The following is a 20,544-nucleotide window of genomic DNA, read 5'->3' as shown; positions in this document are numbered from 1 at the left end:
CGAGTTGAATAATGTCCAGCTTTTGCTAGCCTTGGGGAGCAAATACTGGACATTATTCAACGAGTTTCATAAATTTAATATTAAATCTTTACCCATTTGAGATTCTTTTTATCACATTGTTTTTATTTCAGTGGCAATTACTTAGATAGAAAGAAGAATGAATAATTTCGCTCATTTTGACACGGTGCACCTTTCATTTGTTATGCATAAAATACCGTCCCAAACAAAGCTGAACTAGTAAAAATAAAATGTACATTTTTACAAACTATAAATCAAAGAAAAATCTTCCATCCTAATAAACAGAACATTTTATAACGACAAAATCATTTTTCAAAACAGAATGATTAATGATATGTAATGCCACATTGATACGGTAAACAGTAGCCCTAGAGTACAGGTTTACCCTAAAAAGTTACTTGCAGAACTAAACGTTACATTGTTGCGATTTTTATGTGGAAAAAGGATTACTGGATACAGAAATTCTCACGTTTACAGCAATGCATTTGTGACCAGATATTTACAGTATTTGACTGTACTGAAGACGTAAACAAATTTCTTTTTAGTCGGATTTGCATCCCATATATACTGTGTAACGATGATGTGGTTGGATAAAGTTCTGTCATTTAGGAGACCGATTTATGTCCTAATTCTTCTGTGAACAGAGGTGAGTTTATTTACTTCTGTAAGTTAACATTTAAACCGCGCTTGTATATACGGTGGATTCTATATCTATGTTACGGATATACCGCTCCCTCACCCCATCCCGCCATCAAATAAGCAATACCATTTGTCTTAATTCTTACTGTAGTTTTACGCCATTTTGTCATCATGATATTGTTATACATGACATAACGAAACCCTGTAGGGGTAACATATCCATATTCAGACAGCCGTGATAATATTTCCTTAATTTCCTTTCGCGAGTCGAGTTTAAGAAATGGCCGCAAAAAATGTTCATTCACAACCAAACATTCCAGATGGCTGGGTTAAAAACGTTTTCCCACGATCCCAGCCATTCAGTAAAGAGGATACTGCACAATAATTTCATGGGCTTATTTGGACCAATCAGAATCACATGATGTGACATTTTAACGTGTGGTAATATCAAAAATATGAAACTGCACATACTATAGGAAAACTATATCTACTATGTGATAAATAAAATTAAGGGATACAGGAGCTTCTCAGAGTATTTTATTATAAGGTACTTTGCTTTTGACTGAGAAGATTTCAAGTGAAGTGATCTTAACCAGGAATTTTGTTAAAGTTCCTTTCGATTATATCAATTCGGCATCAGACTTAGTTTTCGGACCCTTGAATGATGAAGACGTGATTTATTTACCTATCATGGTATTCATTTATTACTAGGTAATAATCAAGTTGAAGATAATATTGTGGTCAATCCCCTAGTAACATATATATATATATATATATATATATATATATATATATATATATATATATATATATATATATATATATATATATATCCCCCTTGATTGTGAGAGTGAAAATGACAGCAAAAGTAAATAAATTCTAAATTCTTTAAGTTTCCAATGAGATTGTGATTTACTTTTCATACGCGATTCGGTGCAAATCGTTGTCAAAGGATTATCTATTGGCTTCATATGGCGAAGCAGTCTCACCTTTGGACACACTCTTTCTCTCTCTCTCTCTCTCTCTCTCTCACACACACACACACACACACACACACACACACAGAGTTGTATAATGACCAATACTGTATCAATAGGTGAAGCCAGAGACTAGACTCGTAAAATTGATTAGTTTTATTACTAAATATATTTTAGATCGAAATGTTTGCAAAGAGAGAATTGTACACTTTGTCAATGTGACATATCGCACGTTAAAAAAAAGAACAATAATACGCACGGATGAACGGAAGCACGGATACACATATTAAATAAAACATTGACTAACTGAATTACGGGCATGATCGACTGCAGAATCTTCGCTAAATATCCATCTTAATGGCGGAAATCCGTAACAAAGAAAACAACTTAATGTGAAATAATTACATTTGCTATTGAGGTTACACTCACTCAGCTGCAATTTTCATTCTTTGTGAAACTTACATATGCTGTATCTATAGTAAAGATTACAATAATCGTTCAAGTTGTAATTTAGTCCTTTTACTGGTAACGTCGCATTTAAAAGTCGCAGTTTACTGTCATTTTGCGACATTTCGAGGCTAGACAAGTGGCAGTAAATGTCAACAAGGCAGATATGCTGGGGTGGATCCAGAACTATCGTTTAGGAGAAAAGTAAACAAATAGACAAGGGATCTGTGGGATGAAATCCCTGATGGGGGACTTGGGCGGGGGGGGGGGGGGGGCGGGGGCATAGTCTCGTGAAGCGTCTCCATTTTAGGGGTTTTCAGGACATAAACGTAACCATATAACTGTAATGAAAACTTACTCAAGGAAAAGTTCCTTTCGTTTTGCGCCCGCAACACTATCTACTACTGAATAAGCACCGCTTTGTGACAATTACTGACGTTTGTAACGTTTGTGCTGTGGTTATCCAGGAAGTCTGACCCGACATCAGATTTATGAGAGGGTGCCATGTCATGGAGTAGAGGTATACCTCGTGTACTGACTGGTACGCGGACGAATTGTTAGGTAGTGTTCCTGTACTATAAAGAAGACAATGGAGACACAAAATCCCAGGTAAAAGGTAGAGTCGGGCACAGGTACATGGACCACCAGCAATTTTAATGGAAAAATAAATCTATTGACATACATAGAGCGAGTTACGGTCTCTGATAACTTTTTCGATTCAAACGTTTTTTTTACCTTTATCAGAAGGGAAGGGATAATCTCATTCAAACGTTTCTAGACACTCTTTTCATATTTACGAGTACTGTCTTGGAAGTCTCATCCTGAGTCTATTTTTGATATATTACCAAAAGCGGGACTCATCTTGCACGAAGGTTTCTGAGCTTCAGATGATTAGACAATATGTTAAAAACAGCTGACGAATTAATGCTTGTGATAACAGAAATATCTTACACTGTATATCGAGGATCGTCTTCAATTGCCAACTTCAAAGCAGCTACTTCGCTGCCAATCACATACAGCTGTTTTCCGGAACGTGCGTAATCTTCCATGAACTCGCGACCAGATTTACAACGATGAAACCACCTCCAAAATGTAATATATGGCAGAGAATTACATACATAAAACCTAAGAGTGCCTGAATTTGACAGTATGCTCTTTGCTCCCTAGCAAAATTATTCTCTTTCTCAGCCATGTTTACGTCACTGTCATTTATCTATATTATGTCACAAGCATATTTCTGTAGGCATTACCGGATTAAATTGGTTGGAGTTTCCTGAAGTAATTTCCGAAAGGCTCCCGGCCCCTCACAATGTAAGGTAGTTACCATTTCATAGCGTTGATTGTACCCCCGTAGGGAGGGAGAGGGTGTTGACCCTTAACAACTCTTCTATATGTCCCAATTTAATCCAGCCTTGTCTGCGTGCCGCTTGTGCATAATTATTTTTTTAAACAAGCAGAAAAACGTTATTTTGTCTATTGATTGGCATTAAATTTATTTACAAATTTAAAGAAACAAAAAGTTACAACAGAATATTCAGAACCCATTGTATACGAAAGAACTGAATATAATAGTATTCAACATTGTAGAATCGATAATTTTGTTATTGGGGGTTATCACTGCTATGCACCAATCTGAAATCTATATTCTTTAGCTTAAAGAGATAATTTATTCAGCACATATCCTTTGAACACCTGTAACGTCTGTCACAAATATAGATATACAATATCGCAACCTTCTCTTTATCTTATAAAAAATCATTATAGCAATTTTTACACAGCATTATTGATCAAGTCGTAGCAAACAATATTTGTTTTTGCCTACCGTAGACGCATTGTTTCCAAATAGTGTATGAACTACAATTTATTTACCCGTATGGTTTCTCGAGTGGTGCTGGGAAACATCTGCTCTCACATGCGTGCTTGGTTAGGAAGTTGTTTCTACTTCCGTAACACCCTCCATATTTGAAACATTTGCATTCAAACGTCTTGTGATCGAAATAGTAGCGTTGCGTATAGCGTCGGCAAAATCCTTGACTCTTTAGCTTTAGACAACGTTTCAGTACTAAAAATAATAATAATAATAATAATAATAATAATAACCTGCTCAGCACATTCTGTGCAATAAAACAAAAACATTTCAGATAATTCTGCTTAATACAAAATATACTCTTTGCACCATTTATAAGGAGTAGTATGAATTCGCTATATGGAGTTGTTTACTATCACTTTAAATTTTTGGTTTATATTTCTTTTCTTGTTTTGATTGCGGGTCTGGGGTTGTTTTTGTTGTTGTCGGGGTGGGTGAGGGTGTCTTTCTTTAAACTGCGTTTACATCTGGTACAGGTAACGCGTGTGTTCAAGATACTTATTTTGCACGGACTATTACTCCTCATTCTTCTCCAACTCTTCTTTAATTGTTTGGGAACAAACAAAATATGTTCCTTTTCAAGATTATTAAAACAGCTATTTAAGTTCTTGCAGTGTTTTATCTGTAAATATTTATGACTTACAAAAATATAGTTCATTTATAAAGCAAGCAATAGACTGCTATCTACTGAATTTGTTTTTTACACGTCAAGGAGGGGTGGAATAGCTGAATCAGAATTCCCTTCACTATCTTAGAAACATGAATTCATTGCTAATTTAAAAGGTGAGATTTCGTAGTCTGAAGAAGTCAGATTTCTCTAAAAAATTAAAGCATACCAAAAACCAATTGCATGAGTGCTTTATTATATGAAGTTCTTCAATACTCACCGCATACTTTTCTTCCTTCCTTTGGATGATATACACATTTCTTATTCTTCTCGCATTTGAACTAAAAATATAGGCGTAATATCACAATGAAAACAAAATATGGATCAATAGTAGATGATACGTGAATTAAATGACTTTGTAAGTTAATATTTGTTTTTTGTTTTTTTATCAACCAGACAAAGGCTTTTTCTCACATTTATCAGAATTCAAAATAGTATACCTTTCATGAAAGAAAATTATCATCGCTTTAGCCAACCTCTCCAGATATTTCGTAAAGCATACGCTCTTCATTTTAATACCAATGTCATTTATGATTCATATTTTGTGTACGTACAAAAAGGGCACTTCTCAAAACTGAAATAGTTTTACTCGTTCCTGTCAACAAATTATGATCTTGATATTTGGTTTATTTGGATTATTTTTCTTCTATGTTTTAGTTCGGAATATTGTTGGAAGAAAAAAAGATGGTGTTACGGATATAGGTTAGAAATACATAGCATTTTCAAAACTGTGTTCGTCATTCGAAAATGAGTTTAGATTTACTGTTTTTAACAAGGGCTGCAGGCCGGCAAAAGATATCCTGTCGACACAAACCCGCATGAAACTGCAGATGTTCATGACGACGTAAGTATAGATATGTCGTATATAGTGTCGCTGATTTCACTCATGTAGGATTAAAGACTTAGTATTTGCCATAAACCAGTGATTAGCTGATGGATTATATGAAGTGGATGAAATAATTAGTATTTTCACGAGTGGCAAAACAGTGGCTGCTACTAGATTACGAATGCGTTTGGAAATAGCTCAAAATGTTATCGACTTGGCTCTGAAAAATATTTTATATTTCACTCCAATGAATTATCGAAATGTATTTCTCTTGAAAACTCCAGTAATTCGAAGCCTAGCAGACATTAAAGTAATCTCTCTTGGGTTTCGTACCGACACCAATTATTCCCAGTCGAGAGTTGTGCCGAATAAACCTACAGATAATGTGATTTCCTTGTGTCAGCAGCAACCATTTACATTAATATTTTTCAGACCCATTTAGTTTTCAAAGAGGAGAGCCCCAAATCCCCGACAAACAAACAAAAACCAAAGAAAACAAGTAAATAGTATATAGATTGTATTCTATCATATAACTGACTTGTTTTACTTGTTAAAACTCGTTAATGTGTGAGCCACAACCTAATAAAACCGTCACGTGACAACTTGAGGCAACTGATCCGAGAAATATAAATTAGGCAATCAAAGCAACTGTCGCAAATTTACGAAATTACTCTGTCACGTGGAGGAATACTATAATTAATCATATGTACTGATGTGGGGTAGGAACATTTGATCTGAGAGTTCGAATTTCCGGTCCACAAATTATAATCCAGAAGATAAACTACCCTATCTCACAACAACTCATATTATTTCTTCCAATTATAGTTATCTCCGGGACTTTCTGTTGCTTGTATTCCTATCTACATCTGATTAAGTAAAGGCATGCTATTGCTAAAGTTTGCACGAAAATAATTAATTTCTGTTAAATTTTGTGAACTTTTGTTTAATGCATTAAATCATCAAAGCACTTTAACTGGTGAATGAACCAGTTGGTGCTTGTATGTATGATCTGTTTTCATATTTTTCGATCGGTTTGATTTTGTGGGTTTTCAGCTCTTAATACTAGACCGCCAGTATATTTGTTTGAGGAAGAACCCGGAAAACCTCGGGATGACCCACCGACCAAAGGGAAGCAAGTGGCAACCTTTCTCGTATTCCTACTTTGACCGAGACTAGAACGTACGTGGACAGATGTTAAGTGTCAGTGACTTGTATAGGCGAGCACCTTAGAGCAGTCGGCTTCAAAGGGCCCTGTTCAGTCCCTAAGCGACCGTATACTAAGTATTTCTTCAAGATGTAGAACATAGCCATGACTTTTTTAACAACTATATAGCCAATATTTTATGTTTGTTATCTTTATAGGTTTATCCGTGAGAGAGTTGAGGGATATTTTTAATGACTTTACATAATCATATCATGAGTAGTTCTGAAGAGAAAAAGTCTGTAGTGTTTGTAATTTTGTTAATGTTTTGCTGATTATAGAACACATGAACGTTTAATAGTGAATGCAGATTAAAATAGCAAACTATCAGAAAACGTTGAGTGAATATGTTACTAATGTTTGAAAACAAGATAAGTTATAGCATTCCAAAACTAAACCAAACTATCACATAAACCTAAACAGTTCTAATCCCAGAACATTTTAGAATTTCTTTAGGAAAAGCAAATATGTGGTTTTGCCGAAAGTGTTTGCCTGAACATTTTTCCCAATTCAGTAACGCTTTGTACAATCCAACCGCACGCTTTTCAAGTCATGTAGCGAAAGTTTTATTTGCGATATATTTAGAGATGATTTATTGATCAAGTAACAATCGTTGAAGAACTACATACACAAATAACAGAGGATGAAATTACAAAAAACAGTAAGAGATCTCAAAACCTGGAAACAATATGATTTTCTTTATAACGAAATAATTTCAGAAACGGATCGGAGACACCCACACCCTATACATGTAATGGAATGGAGACAGAGATGACACATAAAATGGAATGTAAAGACTCAGACGCTACACATGTAACTGAATGATAACAGATGTAAAATTCTGAATGCAAAATTCCATAGAGATTATTTTCCAACGCTATGAAGGAGGAAATAAAGGTTTTCTAGATTTAAGTCTGTTCATGCTTGTAATATTTTGGTAGGTTGCATTTCAAATTTATGGACCTGTATTTTAAAAGTAAAGCTTTTAAACTGAGTCAAGGAAAATGACAAACTAATATGTACAATTTAGATTGCGGAAAGGAGTGGGAACAAATCACTCTATTTTCTTGTACAGTTTTATTATAAATATTCAAGTTACAGTAAGAGGAATTTCGAACTTTCTGTTGACTTTAAGACACATTGGATAGAGCTTTCTGAATTGGTTTATGAAGCTGTGATGTAGAGAAGATGTAAAAGGCAAAACGTTAAATATTCTTCGTTCTATGCACTGTAATAAGCCAATGGGGTCTCTTTACCGAGCGAATTCAACCGTAGCGTGAATCCCACTAGAAATCGCTTGTTTTCCTCTTATTTCCAAGGACTTCTCGACAACAATCTTTGTCTACTGAATATTCCAACGCGTCCATACTATAAATAATTTTTCTGTAATCAGTGCATGACCACAAATATCACAAATGCATATTTACATCACAGCTTCACAACTGAATGCACACCTCACAACTTTATTGTTTTTTCTTATTACATTTACGTAACATAGCGCCAGTTTCACGCCGTGAAAATATACAACTCAAACACCAAATACAGGGAACTACTTTCCGTACACTAAACTAAGTTAGTCAAATAATGATTTTGAGCCTCTTTTCACTTACAACTCTACACCATATTCATCATCATAGCAACAATAAAAGGCGTCTCCAGACGACGGAACAGTCTTTTTTCAATCATTCTATTGTACAATTTGTCAGTCCCCAACATAAACACTGCACATGGAGTGGATCTGGCCTGAACTTACTACGAAATAAAGCCATGTCATCATGAAATCTCATCAATACTGCACTCTGTGAAGTTTACCAATAGTAATCGACTAATAATTCGAGCTGAAGACTATTTCCCCAACACCAGCTTCCCAAAATTATTCACGAAAATCTAAGAAATACTTAAAATAGATGGCTATTTACAAATGACGCATACTCAATTTTTTTAGAGTACAATATAGCTAAATCATGTGTTATGCCCACCGGGTCTAGTAGTGCTTTTTAGTGTGGAATGTTTCGATACAAAGTGAAGATGTATGACCGATACTACTTTTATCATTAATATTCCTATTTGTTTTGGTCGTTTTATTTTTGAAGATATCCATGCACGTTCATAAAAATGATTACCATACCCAGCAAAGATCTTCACTTTCAACAATTTGAAGGCAGAAGTTTACACTTAGTAAGGCCTGAAATAAAGAAAGAAAAAATTATTAAGTCTTTAAGGCAATAAAAGAAGTAAATCATTACGAGGCTAGAAAAAGAAAACTTCAAAAGAAAAATTATTCACCTGAACAAGCAGTTAAAAGTTGTTGCTCTAAGTGGCTGCCGACCTTCGCTCACGAGCAAGTACGAATGATGAATTCAGAAAGAATTACCGCCCTCTTGAAAGCAGTCACCATACAGATATATATATATATATATATATATATATATATATATATATATATATATAGAGAGAGAGAGAGAGAGAGAGAGAGAGAGAGAGAGACTTATATTCCCAATCGTTGTCGAGTCAGTCACGACGTGCAGAAATCAGAGTAAACATACACCTTCAAGCAATATTCACGTATGAGTAGTTTAATAATGATCAGATGGCTGACTTTTAAAGATAAGGACATTTTTATTGAAAATAAAGATCTATAGTTTGCTCAGATGCCAGCCTTGGGCATGTATGAAATTTCGATTAAACTTCAAAAAACAAGCACAAGAAGGGTGAACAGACCAACTTTGGAGCAAGGCTTCCTTAAAAATACAACTTCCTACGAAAAAATAAAAATACAAGGCCAATAACGTCAAACTGAAGCATCTAACCTACCGAAATTTTCTCTAATTGGGTTAGCTCATTTCGTTCCTTTATCTTTGTCGTTCGTGTTTTCCAATTTTGGATGCGTCTTCGCTTATCGACCCGGACACTCATTGTTGATCGCACCCTCCCTGTTGCTGTATTGTGTGCGCAATTAAATCAGTATTATGTCAATAATGTGTGATTGTATACCAGTTAAATCTTACACGGCTAGATTAGCTCGATAACGACTAGAGGCAATTAAAAAATATCTCCCTGTTCATGATTCTGTCAAGCTAAAATGACAAGAGCGTCAAGAGTCTCGGGTGAACTTTACAGAAGATACAGAACAGTTATTTCAAATAACTGTCGAACCAACAAAGAAAACATTTACAGCAACTGAGACAGCACAAAAAGCTCTTGAGACCATGCCTGTTGATATTGCTGGCCGTTTTCAAGCAGCTCAACCACCACCCCAGTAACCTCCTCAACCACAACCTGAAGTTCAACCACAACCTCTGCCAAGAGTCAGAACCAAAATAATTGAAAAATTTACACCTGAAGGTATTGCCGCTATCAAGGACCAAACTCAATTAATTAATACTGCTGCGTTTGGATATCATACCAAGTATGTAAAACCCGAATATGTTGATACTCTGAAATATGGCGACTGGGTTAGGGATACATATCGTATTGCTAATGATACTCTGCAGATCAAATATGATGAAAATTTTAGACAGTTTAACTTTTTTAGCCAAGCAGTTGATGAGTATATTGAACAAACAAAACAGGAAAGGAGACAAAGGGAAGAAATGAAGCAGCAACTTGAAATAGCAAAAGCGGTCAAAGCAACAAGTGAAGAACAAAAATTAAAAGTAATGGAAGATGCGATGAGGATAGGTCTGAAACTTCTCGGGACACTTCGCTGATTCTTCCTATGTCCAATTATGATTTACCTGATGCTGATAAACAATTAAACATGAAAAAATTAAACATAAAAAAATTCAGAGGTGTTTTTATGCGTTATCAATTACCAAAACAGCCAAACCGTGTTGAAACCAGTATCATTAATCTCGACGGAAGTTCTGTCCCAGGTACTCACTGGTTTGCATACGCGATTGATCACGTGGATTTGTTTATTTTGATTTGTATGGGATGGCGCCACCAAACGAATTTTTGAAATATGTCGGAAGAGTGAAAAGCACTCATCTTCAAAACACTCCCGTCTGGTATTCAACATAACCAACACAGACGATAACAGATCCGCCAATATGTGGCCGTGAAGTAATTGCTGTACTCGACGCTGTGTCATCATCAACAATACCACCTCATAAAGTCGTGCATGATTATACAAGTAGACGGTATAGCCATCCACCGTCGTTTTAAACAGATCTTAAAGTATAATTGTAGACATTTACAAAAGATCTTCTCGCCTGAGTAAAACTCAGCAAGGCGACTTAATTAAACATGCAACCCATGACGAGGTCAAGGATGAACTCGCTAATCTTTAGAGTCTCGCAAATGTGGACAGAAATGAAGTCATTGTTTTTCAGGATAACCAAGGACGATTAAAGACGAGTAATATCCTGTTGACAGATAGTATTCTGCTGGTTCCAGATGAAACAAAAAATAATTTAGTTGTGTTTGTTAAAAACAGTGAAATTAAAAAATCAGAGGAATCTGTCTTATCACTCACGGGGGAGAATACTAGATACATTAGAAGAATTGGAGATATTATGTATGGCGATCTCAATATGAGTAAAAATACAAATAATAATGTGAGAGAACCAAAATCAGACGAGGATGTGGCAACACACAGATACGTAGGCAGCAACAACAACACGATCAGAACTGAGATCAGCAAATATGTTGCTAAAACAGGTGATACAATGACTAATTCTCTCAACATGCGCTGAGGTTACCGGTATATACATGTTCTCAGTACTCGGTACTAAGAGACTTACGATATCTATCAACATTTCACGGCGCTATCCACTAACTGGATCCTCAGGATCAATGTTAGTGATGTTGGAGCAAATCGACGAGGAAACATTTGTTGTGGAACCCGAGGAAATAACATTTTGGATTGTTGTAAGTAGTGAAGTGGGGCACCCTACGGACAATGGGAATTAGCATTACAGGGACCCCTGGGTCACTCTACGGACAATGGAAATTTAACATGGCGAAAAATCGTGGGTCAATCTACGGACAAGGGGAATTTAACATGGGAATAAATCGTGGGTCACTCTACGGACAAGGGGAATTTAACATGGGATTTTTTTTTAAATTTTAAAAAAAAATTTTTTTAAAAAAAGGGGTAGGCAATGGAAAGGCTATCTCTTTTCGAGAAATATGGCTGGCCCTGAAAAGGGCCTTTGGGTTTTTTCTTCTTTTAACTTCTTAACTTCTTCCACCATCCTCTTATTTTGTCCATCATTCCTTTCTTCTTTTTCTTTTCTGTTTCCGGCAACCAGTCCGGGTGACCCATGGCTCGGAACTTCTCTTGGATTTTCATCCAGTTTGCATTTAGTTTCTCTAGTTCTTCCTTTTTCTTTCTATTTTCTTCTTCTTTTCTTTCCTTTGACCACTTTTCTTTGATCTTCTTGACCTCTTCGGTCAGCACATTCCTCATTACTTCTTCCGCTTTCTTAAGCTTGTCTAAGCCCCACTTTACAAAAGACCAATCTGTCCATTCCACAATGTCTTCTAAAAAACACCTTACACTTGTCACATAAACTATCGCTTCTTTCAACTTACCCACTTTCACATACGGTGGGTTAATTAAACCTCTGATTCTCTTCTCCTCATCCTCTATCATTTCTTTTACTATATCGATGGCTAAGTGGAGGCTGGTTACTTGTCTTGAGACGAAGTCTTTTGTCACTGCATGCCTCCATTCCTGTTCAAGCCTTTCTGCTACATTCAATCCATCCACCATCCAATACCAACTTCCCATAAGGTTGTTGTACAAAGCTGAAGCTGCTGGCATCTTCTTGTTTGCTTATTCCGTAGAATGGGCTCCAATGGCAAACACTGTTAGTTTTATACTTAAAGCGCGAACGTGAAGGAAAACATCCCCCTAAAAACATAAAATTGATATTACCTAGATCATGACCAAACAAAGCACGTACGTGAAGGAAAACATCCCCCTACTTTCTCATTTCATATAATAAAACCCTAACTTTACTCTTCACATACGCTAAGAAACCCATAATCTACTATTCACACTAACATACCTGAGCTCTTACAAACACAAACACACTAACACACAAACTCATACCCTCACACTATCTTAAAAAAGAGTTAGTGTTTATATACACACTACTCTACCTACACACATTGGCAAATCTATCGTTATTTCTTTTCTAGAGTATTGGGTAGCCCTGAAAAGGGCTGTTTTTTTTAAACTCCAGATGCACCTATCTAATGGTTGCACCGTCCTGGCCTGGCGCCGCACACGCATCTTCTTCCCCAGTCTTCTTTCACCTTTCTTCTGGGGAGCGCAGAGGGAGGATGATTCGCTTCAACACCCCAATCCTCTGTCTCGGGAATATTGAACGACATCCTCTCTTCTCTTTTCTTTTCTTCTTCTTCCCTCTGTCTTCTCTCCTCTTCTTCCTTCTTTATTCTTGCTTCTTCTACTATAGCCTCCGCTGATAGTTCGTTTACTATCCGCCTGGCATATTCCAGGTGCATCTGGAGTTCTAACAGTTTCACTATTCTGCTAGTCATTCTTCTGGCTGTGTTGATCAATCAACAAGGGTAGCTGGACTGCCGAACGAGTTTCAATTTATACTGAAAGCGCGTACGTGAAGGAAAACATCCCCCTAATAACATAAAATTCATCTTACCTAGATCATGACCAAAAACAACAACAACGCGCGGACCTAAAAGAAACACTCGCTCACTTTTTTATGCTACCCATCACTATTTTAAAATTTTTTATAAATCACTTCAATTGACTATCCACATACGCAAGGCAATTCAATCTAACTCCAAATATACACCTCAATCACTAAGAAAAGATATCATTTTAATCTACTGTCCACACCAACTTACTTGAGCTCTTACAAACACTAACACACCAACACATACCCTCAAAATTTTTAAGAAAGAGTTAGTGTTTATTTTCACACTACTCTACCTACACACACACACATTGGCAAATCTATCGTTACTTCTTTTCTAGAGTATTGGGGTAGCCCTGAAAAGGGCTTTTTTTTTTTTGCTATGGCATTCTTTTTTTTAGTTTCTAAGAATGCGATGTCCTCTGAGGATAGACTTTCTGGCAATAGGTCTGCTTCTTCGGAAAGAGAAGAAGAATTCTTTGGTGTCGATACGACAATCGACAAAGCCTCTGTCAGCTTCAGGTTGTTGCTGCTGCTGTTGTTGTTGCTGCTGTTGTTGCTGTCTCTGAAGTCTGTACTTCTCTGTCCATTCTTCTTTCTCCTTGTTCATTTCTTCTCTGAAGAGCTCTTCTATCAGGTCTTCAGTGATTTTTAACATTCTCACATTCTCTATTTCTTCTGGCTTCGGTATCAGACTGTGTCTGACCCTATGCAAATTCACGTAGGCTTCGTTGAGCTTAGCTAGTTTGGAGCACATCTTCTTAGGAGGATGAGTCGACAATGGATGGCTAGACTGGGAACAACCCGGTTCTTAAAGTTAAAGCGCGGACGTGAAGGAAAACATCCCCCACACGGTTTTCGAGCCGCAACGTTCATGAGAGGGATAGTAAGAAATGAAAGAGCATCAATCCAATATTCTTATAGCTAAACAAACCACAAAGGCATTTTTTTTCAAAACACAACATTTTTATTCAAAAATCACTTAACACTAAACAACAACAACTCTAACATTTTTAACAATAATCCAACACTATAACATCAAATAATTTTTTCAAATCACAAACATTTTTTTCTTCAAATACGATCTACTTTAAACAGGGCTGACAACGTTGTGAATGAAATTGTGATTTCCACTGTTGGAAATCATTAGGCCATTGATGGACACTACGTTTCCTAGCTTGAGACAAAAGATAAGCATAATGGTCACAAAACCATCGATCTACTTTCACATCGTTTCTAGCAGAAGAACGAGGATCAAAATGAGTCACTAAATGTTCTAAGGAATAGCCCAGGCTGCGATGATGCAGAAAATACACACAGTACTGTCCACACACCAAGGAATCTGTGCCTTGTAATTTCACGTTATTGAATCGGGTGGTCTGAGCATTTCTTCTCATAAAGTCGATGATATCGTCTTCCAAAGGGGGCAATCCGTACGAATCGAAATATTCCACACATCCTTCTTGAGGAAAGTAAACGGCTACCCAGTGGGTTCCTGGGAGATGACTTTCGTCCGTGTTGATCACGTAAGCTTGATGGTCTTTAGGTTTGCGATGAGGGAGTTCATCTTTAGCACAGACGACAGGATTCCAAGAAGCCGTATACGAACTATGGTTCAAAAGGTAATAAAGTTCCCAGGTATCCATTGATTTGTGTTTTTTTCTTCTTCACAGGTAATAATAAGTCGTCAATTCGATCCTGACTTTTTGCTTGAAAATGTCTGACGAATAAACGGTTATTCGTTCTGTTTCCTCACTCTGATTCAGGAGAGCTTCGATACGATGGATCTCTTGAGTGGTTAATGGTGGACAAGAATGTTCACGCAAGTCTTTATACCACTGGTGCAACACGTCTTTGTTTGAGATGAGACTCCAAGCTTCGTCCAGATACTCGTCCAATTTTTCTTCTTGATTCAACATCAGGCATTTATCGTGTTGAATTTGACTGGGATGATCGTTTTGACATCCATAACAATTTTTCTTGATCAATTCCGTCATTTTGTCGACCAAGTGTTTGGCAAAACAGGAGACTAAATGGGCTTCTTGTTCTGGCCATCTCGACTTCATCATGACAATTTCTTCGTCTTTGTCTTGGGATTCTCCTTCCACGGTCTCCTCACATTTCATGTCCAAAGTTTCTTCACTAGGTAAAGAGGGATAACAGTCTTCCATGGCTTCTAGTAATCTAGAATGACTTCTCTCAAACTGTTGATTTCTATCGTATTGTCAAATTCTGCATACAGGATCACGTTCAACGTTGGATCAGCAGGGTCTCGATTTGCAAACTGAATTTCCACACGAATCTGGCCAGATTTTATAGGGTGGAAATGTCCCTCGTCGCTGCCTTGGTCTGGAGTGAAATCGAAAGCCCACAAAGCGTAGCCTCCTGCATAATCTTCGTACGTAATACCGTGACTGGTATTGGTTCCTAACTGTCCGGTGGCTTCGTACAGGGACAAGTACGATCTCAAGTAATTGTTCTGGGCAAAGTTAGGCTCAAAGGGTCGTGTACATAAGGTCTTGCCGTCACGACTGACTTCGATTTTGGACACGCTAGAGTGTCTAAACTCAAAAGGATTTTCGTTATGAAGTCCATTGAAAGCTGAATTCCTGACGATACCAACGATCAAACGCTTGGGTAACTGTCCTTGGAACAGATGATCTTCGATCATGGATCGCTGTCCAACAGGAATGGTGAACGTTTTCACTTCCACACGTCGTATGGGATACTTGGCGGTCGTTCTGCTCAACGTCTGACTGATGTCGTTTCCCACTTTAGGTAACACTTCCACACGGCGTACGTAAAGTCTGGCTTCTTGGATAACAGTTTTGTATTCGTTGGCATGGGCCATCAAATGGAAAGCGGCAGTGCTACGATTCAGTCTCAGGCGAATATCAACTCCGTTCAGTAAATACTTTTCTTGTAACCACATGTCCAAATGCAAACGATCCATCAGTTCTAATCTACGTCCTTGCAAAATTTTAGTTCTACGTGTGTTAAACCCCACATTGTGAGGATTGTCATCTTCTGTCAGGGCTGTGTCGCTAAACGTGCCTGCACCTGCCGTGTCAGGTTTCCATACCACGCAAGCATCCAGATGAGTATTCTTGGCTTCTTTTCCGTACGTCAAGAGATTTTCCAAGTAGGCACGATATGGGTAAGTATCCATGCTGCTGCTGACCAGTTTGTTATTCAAGTACAAGTCCACTTCGCTGAACAAGGAATGCATGAAATTGTTGACGGGCGCTACCCTATCATTGGCTCCAGGATTGGTGTTGTCAGTTTTGATCACTTTGACTTTCAAATACAGGTAACTGCTATTCAGATCGATGTAATCTTCGGGTTGTCCTTTGATTTCGAACTCAATGGGAGCGGAATCCGTCAAAGAGGAGACGGGATGAAATTCCACCCACTGGGATTCTTGCATCGTCATCATGGTGGGGGGCATAGCAAACATATCCAGTTCCGTCTTGGAACAAGCACATGACTCTCGGTGCATCATTTTTTCTGTGTCTCAATAATCGAAAACGTCTAAGTCTCGAACGGTTCTTCTTTTCTTGGCTTTTCTAGCTTGAAGTCTGGTGAAAGGGTGTTTTCTTCGTCGTCTCTTTCTGCCTTGTCCTTGCTGAATGCCTGACTCGGTAGCGTGCAGGGCATTTATAGGTGTGTCTCGTCGGCCCAAAATGTCTTTACCCGTTTGCAGCAGGACATTTTTGCCTGCCCTCATGAAGGCTTCTTTAGGGTTTTGTTTGTCGATGATGACGTTTTGGAGAAATTCTTTGCCTTGTGTCAGTGCCGCATCTTTCAAGGCGTGCAATCCGCGTGTCACCATCGGTTTCAACACCGGGGCCACCGAACGAAAGGCCGATTTTAACATATCTCCTAAACCGTGTCCTCGCTGTCGTGCAACCCCTTGGTACACTGGATACATGACTTGCTTACGAATCGTGAGAGAACCGTTTTCGAAAATGGAGTTTCACCGTGACTTTTCCTTTGGTGAATGGAATATTTTGTCCCAAATCTCCTTTTATAGTAATGTTGACCGTGTCCAAATACGACTTGCTGACCGGCAAATAATGAGGATGGACAAATTCGCGGTGAACGTGGTAAGTGTTTCCACCTTCCTCGTCAGCGTTTGCGGCAGAATCCACTTTGAAAGGAATGACACGCAGTAACGGCACGGAGGTGTGTCCCACCACGTTGTATTCCACCACATCGGAGTACACGAACATCAAATTCAGTCCTTGGTTCAGTTCTACTGGGGTACGAAATAACTTGCTAAAAGACTCGTTGTCGTAAACGATGGGTAATTCGTTGTTCTTGAGTATGCTCATTCTCAGGTTCATGTCTCCGCCCAACATGTCAAACAATTCAGGACAAAATAAAATGGACATGATTTTACTCCGCTCAAATCTCATCGAGAAGCGACGAGCTACTGTGTGGTACTCCATGGTGACACTTATTTTGGCATGCTCCAAAGCTTTCCCAAACACGCCATTAAACTTGGCAGCTATGACGTTGACCAAATGTTGACCACTGAAATAATAACCTGGGGGAATTAAAAAGTGGTAGGTCCATTTTTGAGTTTTCTCATTATAGATTTTATTGTCATACGTGACTTTCTTATTCAACTCCTGTTGCAATGACTCGTCATGAACTTCCACATTAAAAAAATTTTGATTGGGAATGACATTGAGGACTTGGGTCGGGTGAATGATTTCCACTAAAGCCACTTCCCAATGGGCTTCGTGATCTAAGGGGATGGCCTGAGGTAATTTGGCCGTGTAACAGCACAACGTGTTGTGGGGAAACACCTCCATGGAACTGTCACTGGGTAAGGTTAAGTAAAATTGGTTTTGGTGACTCATAATTCCAGAGTTCTGTGGCTGTCCGAGGGGTTAGTGGATGTCAGAGGCGTGTCTCCGTCCAAAACGGGGTTCTGATTGTGGTTGGAGTGGTGACTGGCACTGGCACTGGACACAACGTTCCCGTTCGAGGAGAATTTCAGGGAGGGATTGGGAAGCAGGTAACCGATGCAACTGCTCAATAAAATGGTCCACAATTGTTTGTCTCCTTGTTGCAAACTCAAATTGGCGATGGCTGCCCCGATGACACAATACACCACGAAGATTTGGCAGAAAAAGACGATTTGCGTTTTAGGCACACGTTCTCCACACCACACCCACAAGGGTTGTTTTTGTAAATCTTGCACAGAAGAACTAGGGGAAGAAGGACTGGTCGACGTAGCTGCGTCTGCTGCTGTGTGAAAGGGCATGATGGTCACTTCTTCTTTTTATAGTCGATGACTTGCGAAGCGTCGATCCAAGAATCGAAACTGGGTGGATATCCTTTCCAACGTACTTTGACTTCTTTGACACGTCGTTTGCCCACTTTACGGGTTCTGCGTTCGAGAATGCTTTCGATGTCGTACACGTCGTCTTCTTTTTTGGTGACACGTTGTAACTCGGGCAAATAAAACGTTCCTTTGAGTACTTCTCCGTTCATGTCTTCCAATTTATAGACGGCAGGATGACGGCCATGTACTCGTCCAGTGACGCGAAACAGTTCGGTCGTCCAGTTAGGTAAGTAACCTTTGTCGAAAGTGCGTTTGGTTTTGCCAATGCGCACCCAATCTCCCACGGTCAACTCTCCACTTTTCTTGGGGACAGCCCTCGTCGGGGACGTACCGAACAGACGCTCAAACACCAGCACTTCGTTGTCGGGAGTCACGTCTTGCGGGGCACGTCCGATGCTTCGATGGTAAGATTGGTTGTACGCTTGCACCAGGTGCGGTAAGATGTCGATGTACTTCAGAGTGTGGTGATGCTTAAAATATTTCCACATGCGTTCTTTCAAAGTACGTTGAAAACGTTCCACGATGCTGGCTTTGGTTTCGGGATTCTCGGTGGTAAAAAAATGAATGTCACGTTTCTTTAATTCTTTTTGGAAAGCTTGGTTCAGAAATTCGGTGCCTTTGTCCGTTTGCCATCGAAGAGGGCGACGACCGCTTTGTTTCAACACCCGTTGCAGGGCTCGCACTAACTCGCTGCTCGATTTGGAAGTCAAGGGCACGACCCAGGCAAATTTGGAAAAGACGTCGATGACACAAAACAAATATTTGTAGCCGCGATTGTAGCTGGCCAAATGAGAGACATCGGCTAAATCGGCTTGCCATTGATGATCGATGCCTTCCACTCGGGTGCGACTTCTGGCAAACTTGCGTCGAATGGGTTTGTGTAAAGTGTAGGTAGCTTGTTCTTGTAACCATCGTTGCACTTGAGGTAAACGGAGACTTTTCAGTCGAGTTTTGGCAGCACGATACAATTTTTGAACTCCTGCGTAACCTGCAGGATGCGAGGGATCGTAGTAAATGCTAGCTAAGACTTTTTCCATTTTTTTGTGTTGATTGGTGTCTTAATAAGGCACCCACTCTTGGAAGAGGCTACTCTTTTTCTCTTGGGGTATTTTCTTGGATTGCAAGGCTTTGCGTGTGCGGCCAGCAATAGGTGTCGAAGAGGAGGATGTCTGAGCAGGGGATATCGGTTCTTGTTTCACTTCTGTCTTCACTTCTGTCTTCACTTTCTTTTTCTCTTGTGAGGAAGAAGGGGTGGCCATCATCTTTTTAATCCATCCAATTCTGGAGGTAGGTGGTGTTGTTAACTTGCGTACTTTTTCTGGTGGAGTTAGAAACCCTTCCTCTTCTTCTTCTCCTTTTTCTGTCTTGACCACTGGTACTGGTACTGGTACTGGTGATGGTGCTGGACTTTTCATCAAGGTCTTAAAATCTTTCAGAGTGGGTAGAGCTGTTTCGTCTAAAGCTTTCTGGTGAAAGAGTTGCAATCGTTGCAAGAGTTGACCGTACTTTTGCGATTTTTCTGTTTCGGACAAATCTTGGCGATCCATCAAGGACTGCAATTCGTGTTGTAACTGGGACATCTCGCTCAAATTGGGATTGGGAGGTAAATGCGGGGTGCGTTGTTCTTGCCACCGATGGTATTCCATCCATCGTTTGTAAGGCACTAAAGCTAGTTTTCGTCCTTCCATGGGGTTGTCAGGGATGAATTCTGAGATCTTGGGACTTCCGAAGGCCTTTTTATCTTGCTCCCATCAGTCCTCCCAACATGGTTCCCAAGACTCCTTTTAGTATGGTGCCTAACAAGAGAGGTAAAATGCCTCCACGTTGGACCAACATCTTCTTTTTTTGACGAATGGGAATTTTCTTTTGAACCATTTTCCGAAGAACGTGACGATGTTTGCCTAAGCATTGTTTCTG

At 38.9% G+C, this 20,544-nt stretch overlaps 1 protein-coding gene across 1 annotated transcript in view; it reads right to left on the bottom strand.

The window, feature by feature from the left end:
- LOC149791904 (uncharacterized) overlaps positions 1-20,544 on the bottom strand; it is a 170,413-nt gene that overhangs the window by 55,810 nt on the left and 94,059 nt on the right. The window contains exons 2-4 of the mRNA XM_089970417.1: positions 8,771-8,827; positions 4,836-4,896; positions 3,951-4,143 (exon numbers count right to left, since the gene is read on the bottom strand). Of these exons, the coding sequence (XP_089826543.1) occupies positions 3,951-4,143; positions 4,836-4,896; positions 8,771-8,827 (311 nt within the window). The remainder of the gene's footprint in view (positions 1-3,950; positions 4,144-4,835; positions 4,897-8,770; positions 8,828-20,544) is intronic.

This window comes from Sinohyriopsis cumingii, chromosome 9 (genome assembly GCF_028554795.1).
Source record: "Sinohyriopsis cumingii isolate HCF-2022 chromosome 9, ASM2855479v2, whole genome shotgun sequence".
Taxonomy (NCBI): Eukaryota; Metazoa; Mollusca; class Bivalvia; order Unionida; family Unionidae; genus Sinohyriopsis; species Sinohyriopsis cumingii.
Note: the sequence above shows the minus strand (reverse complement) of the source record. Positions and strands in the feature narration are given on the sequence as shown.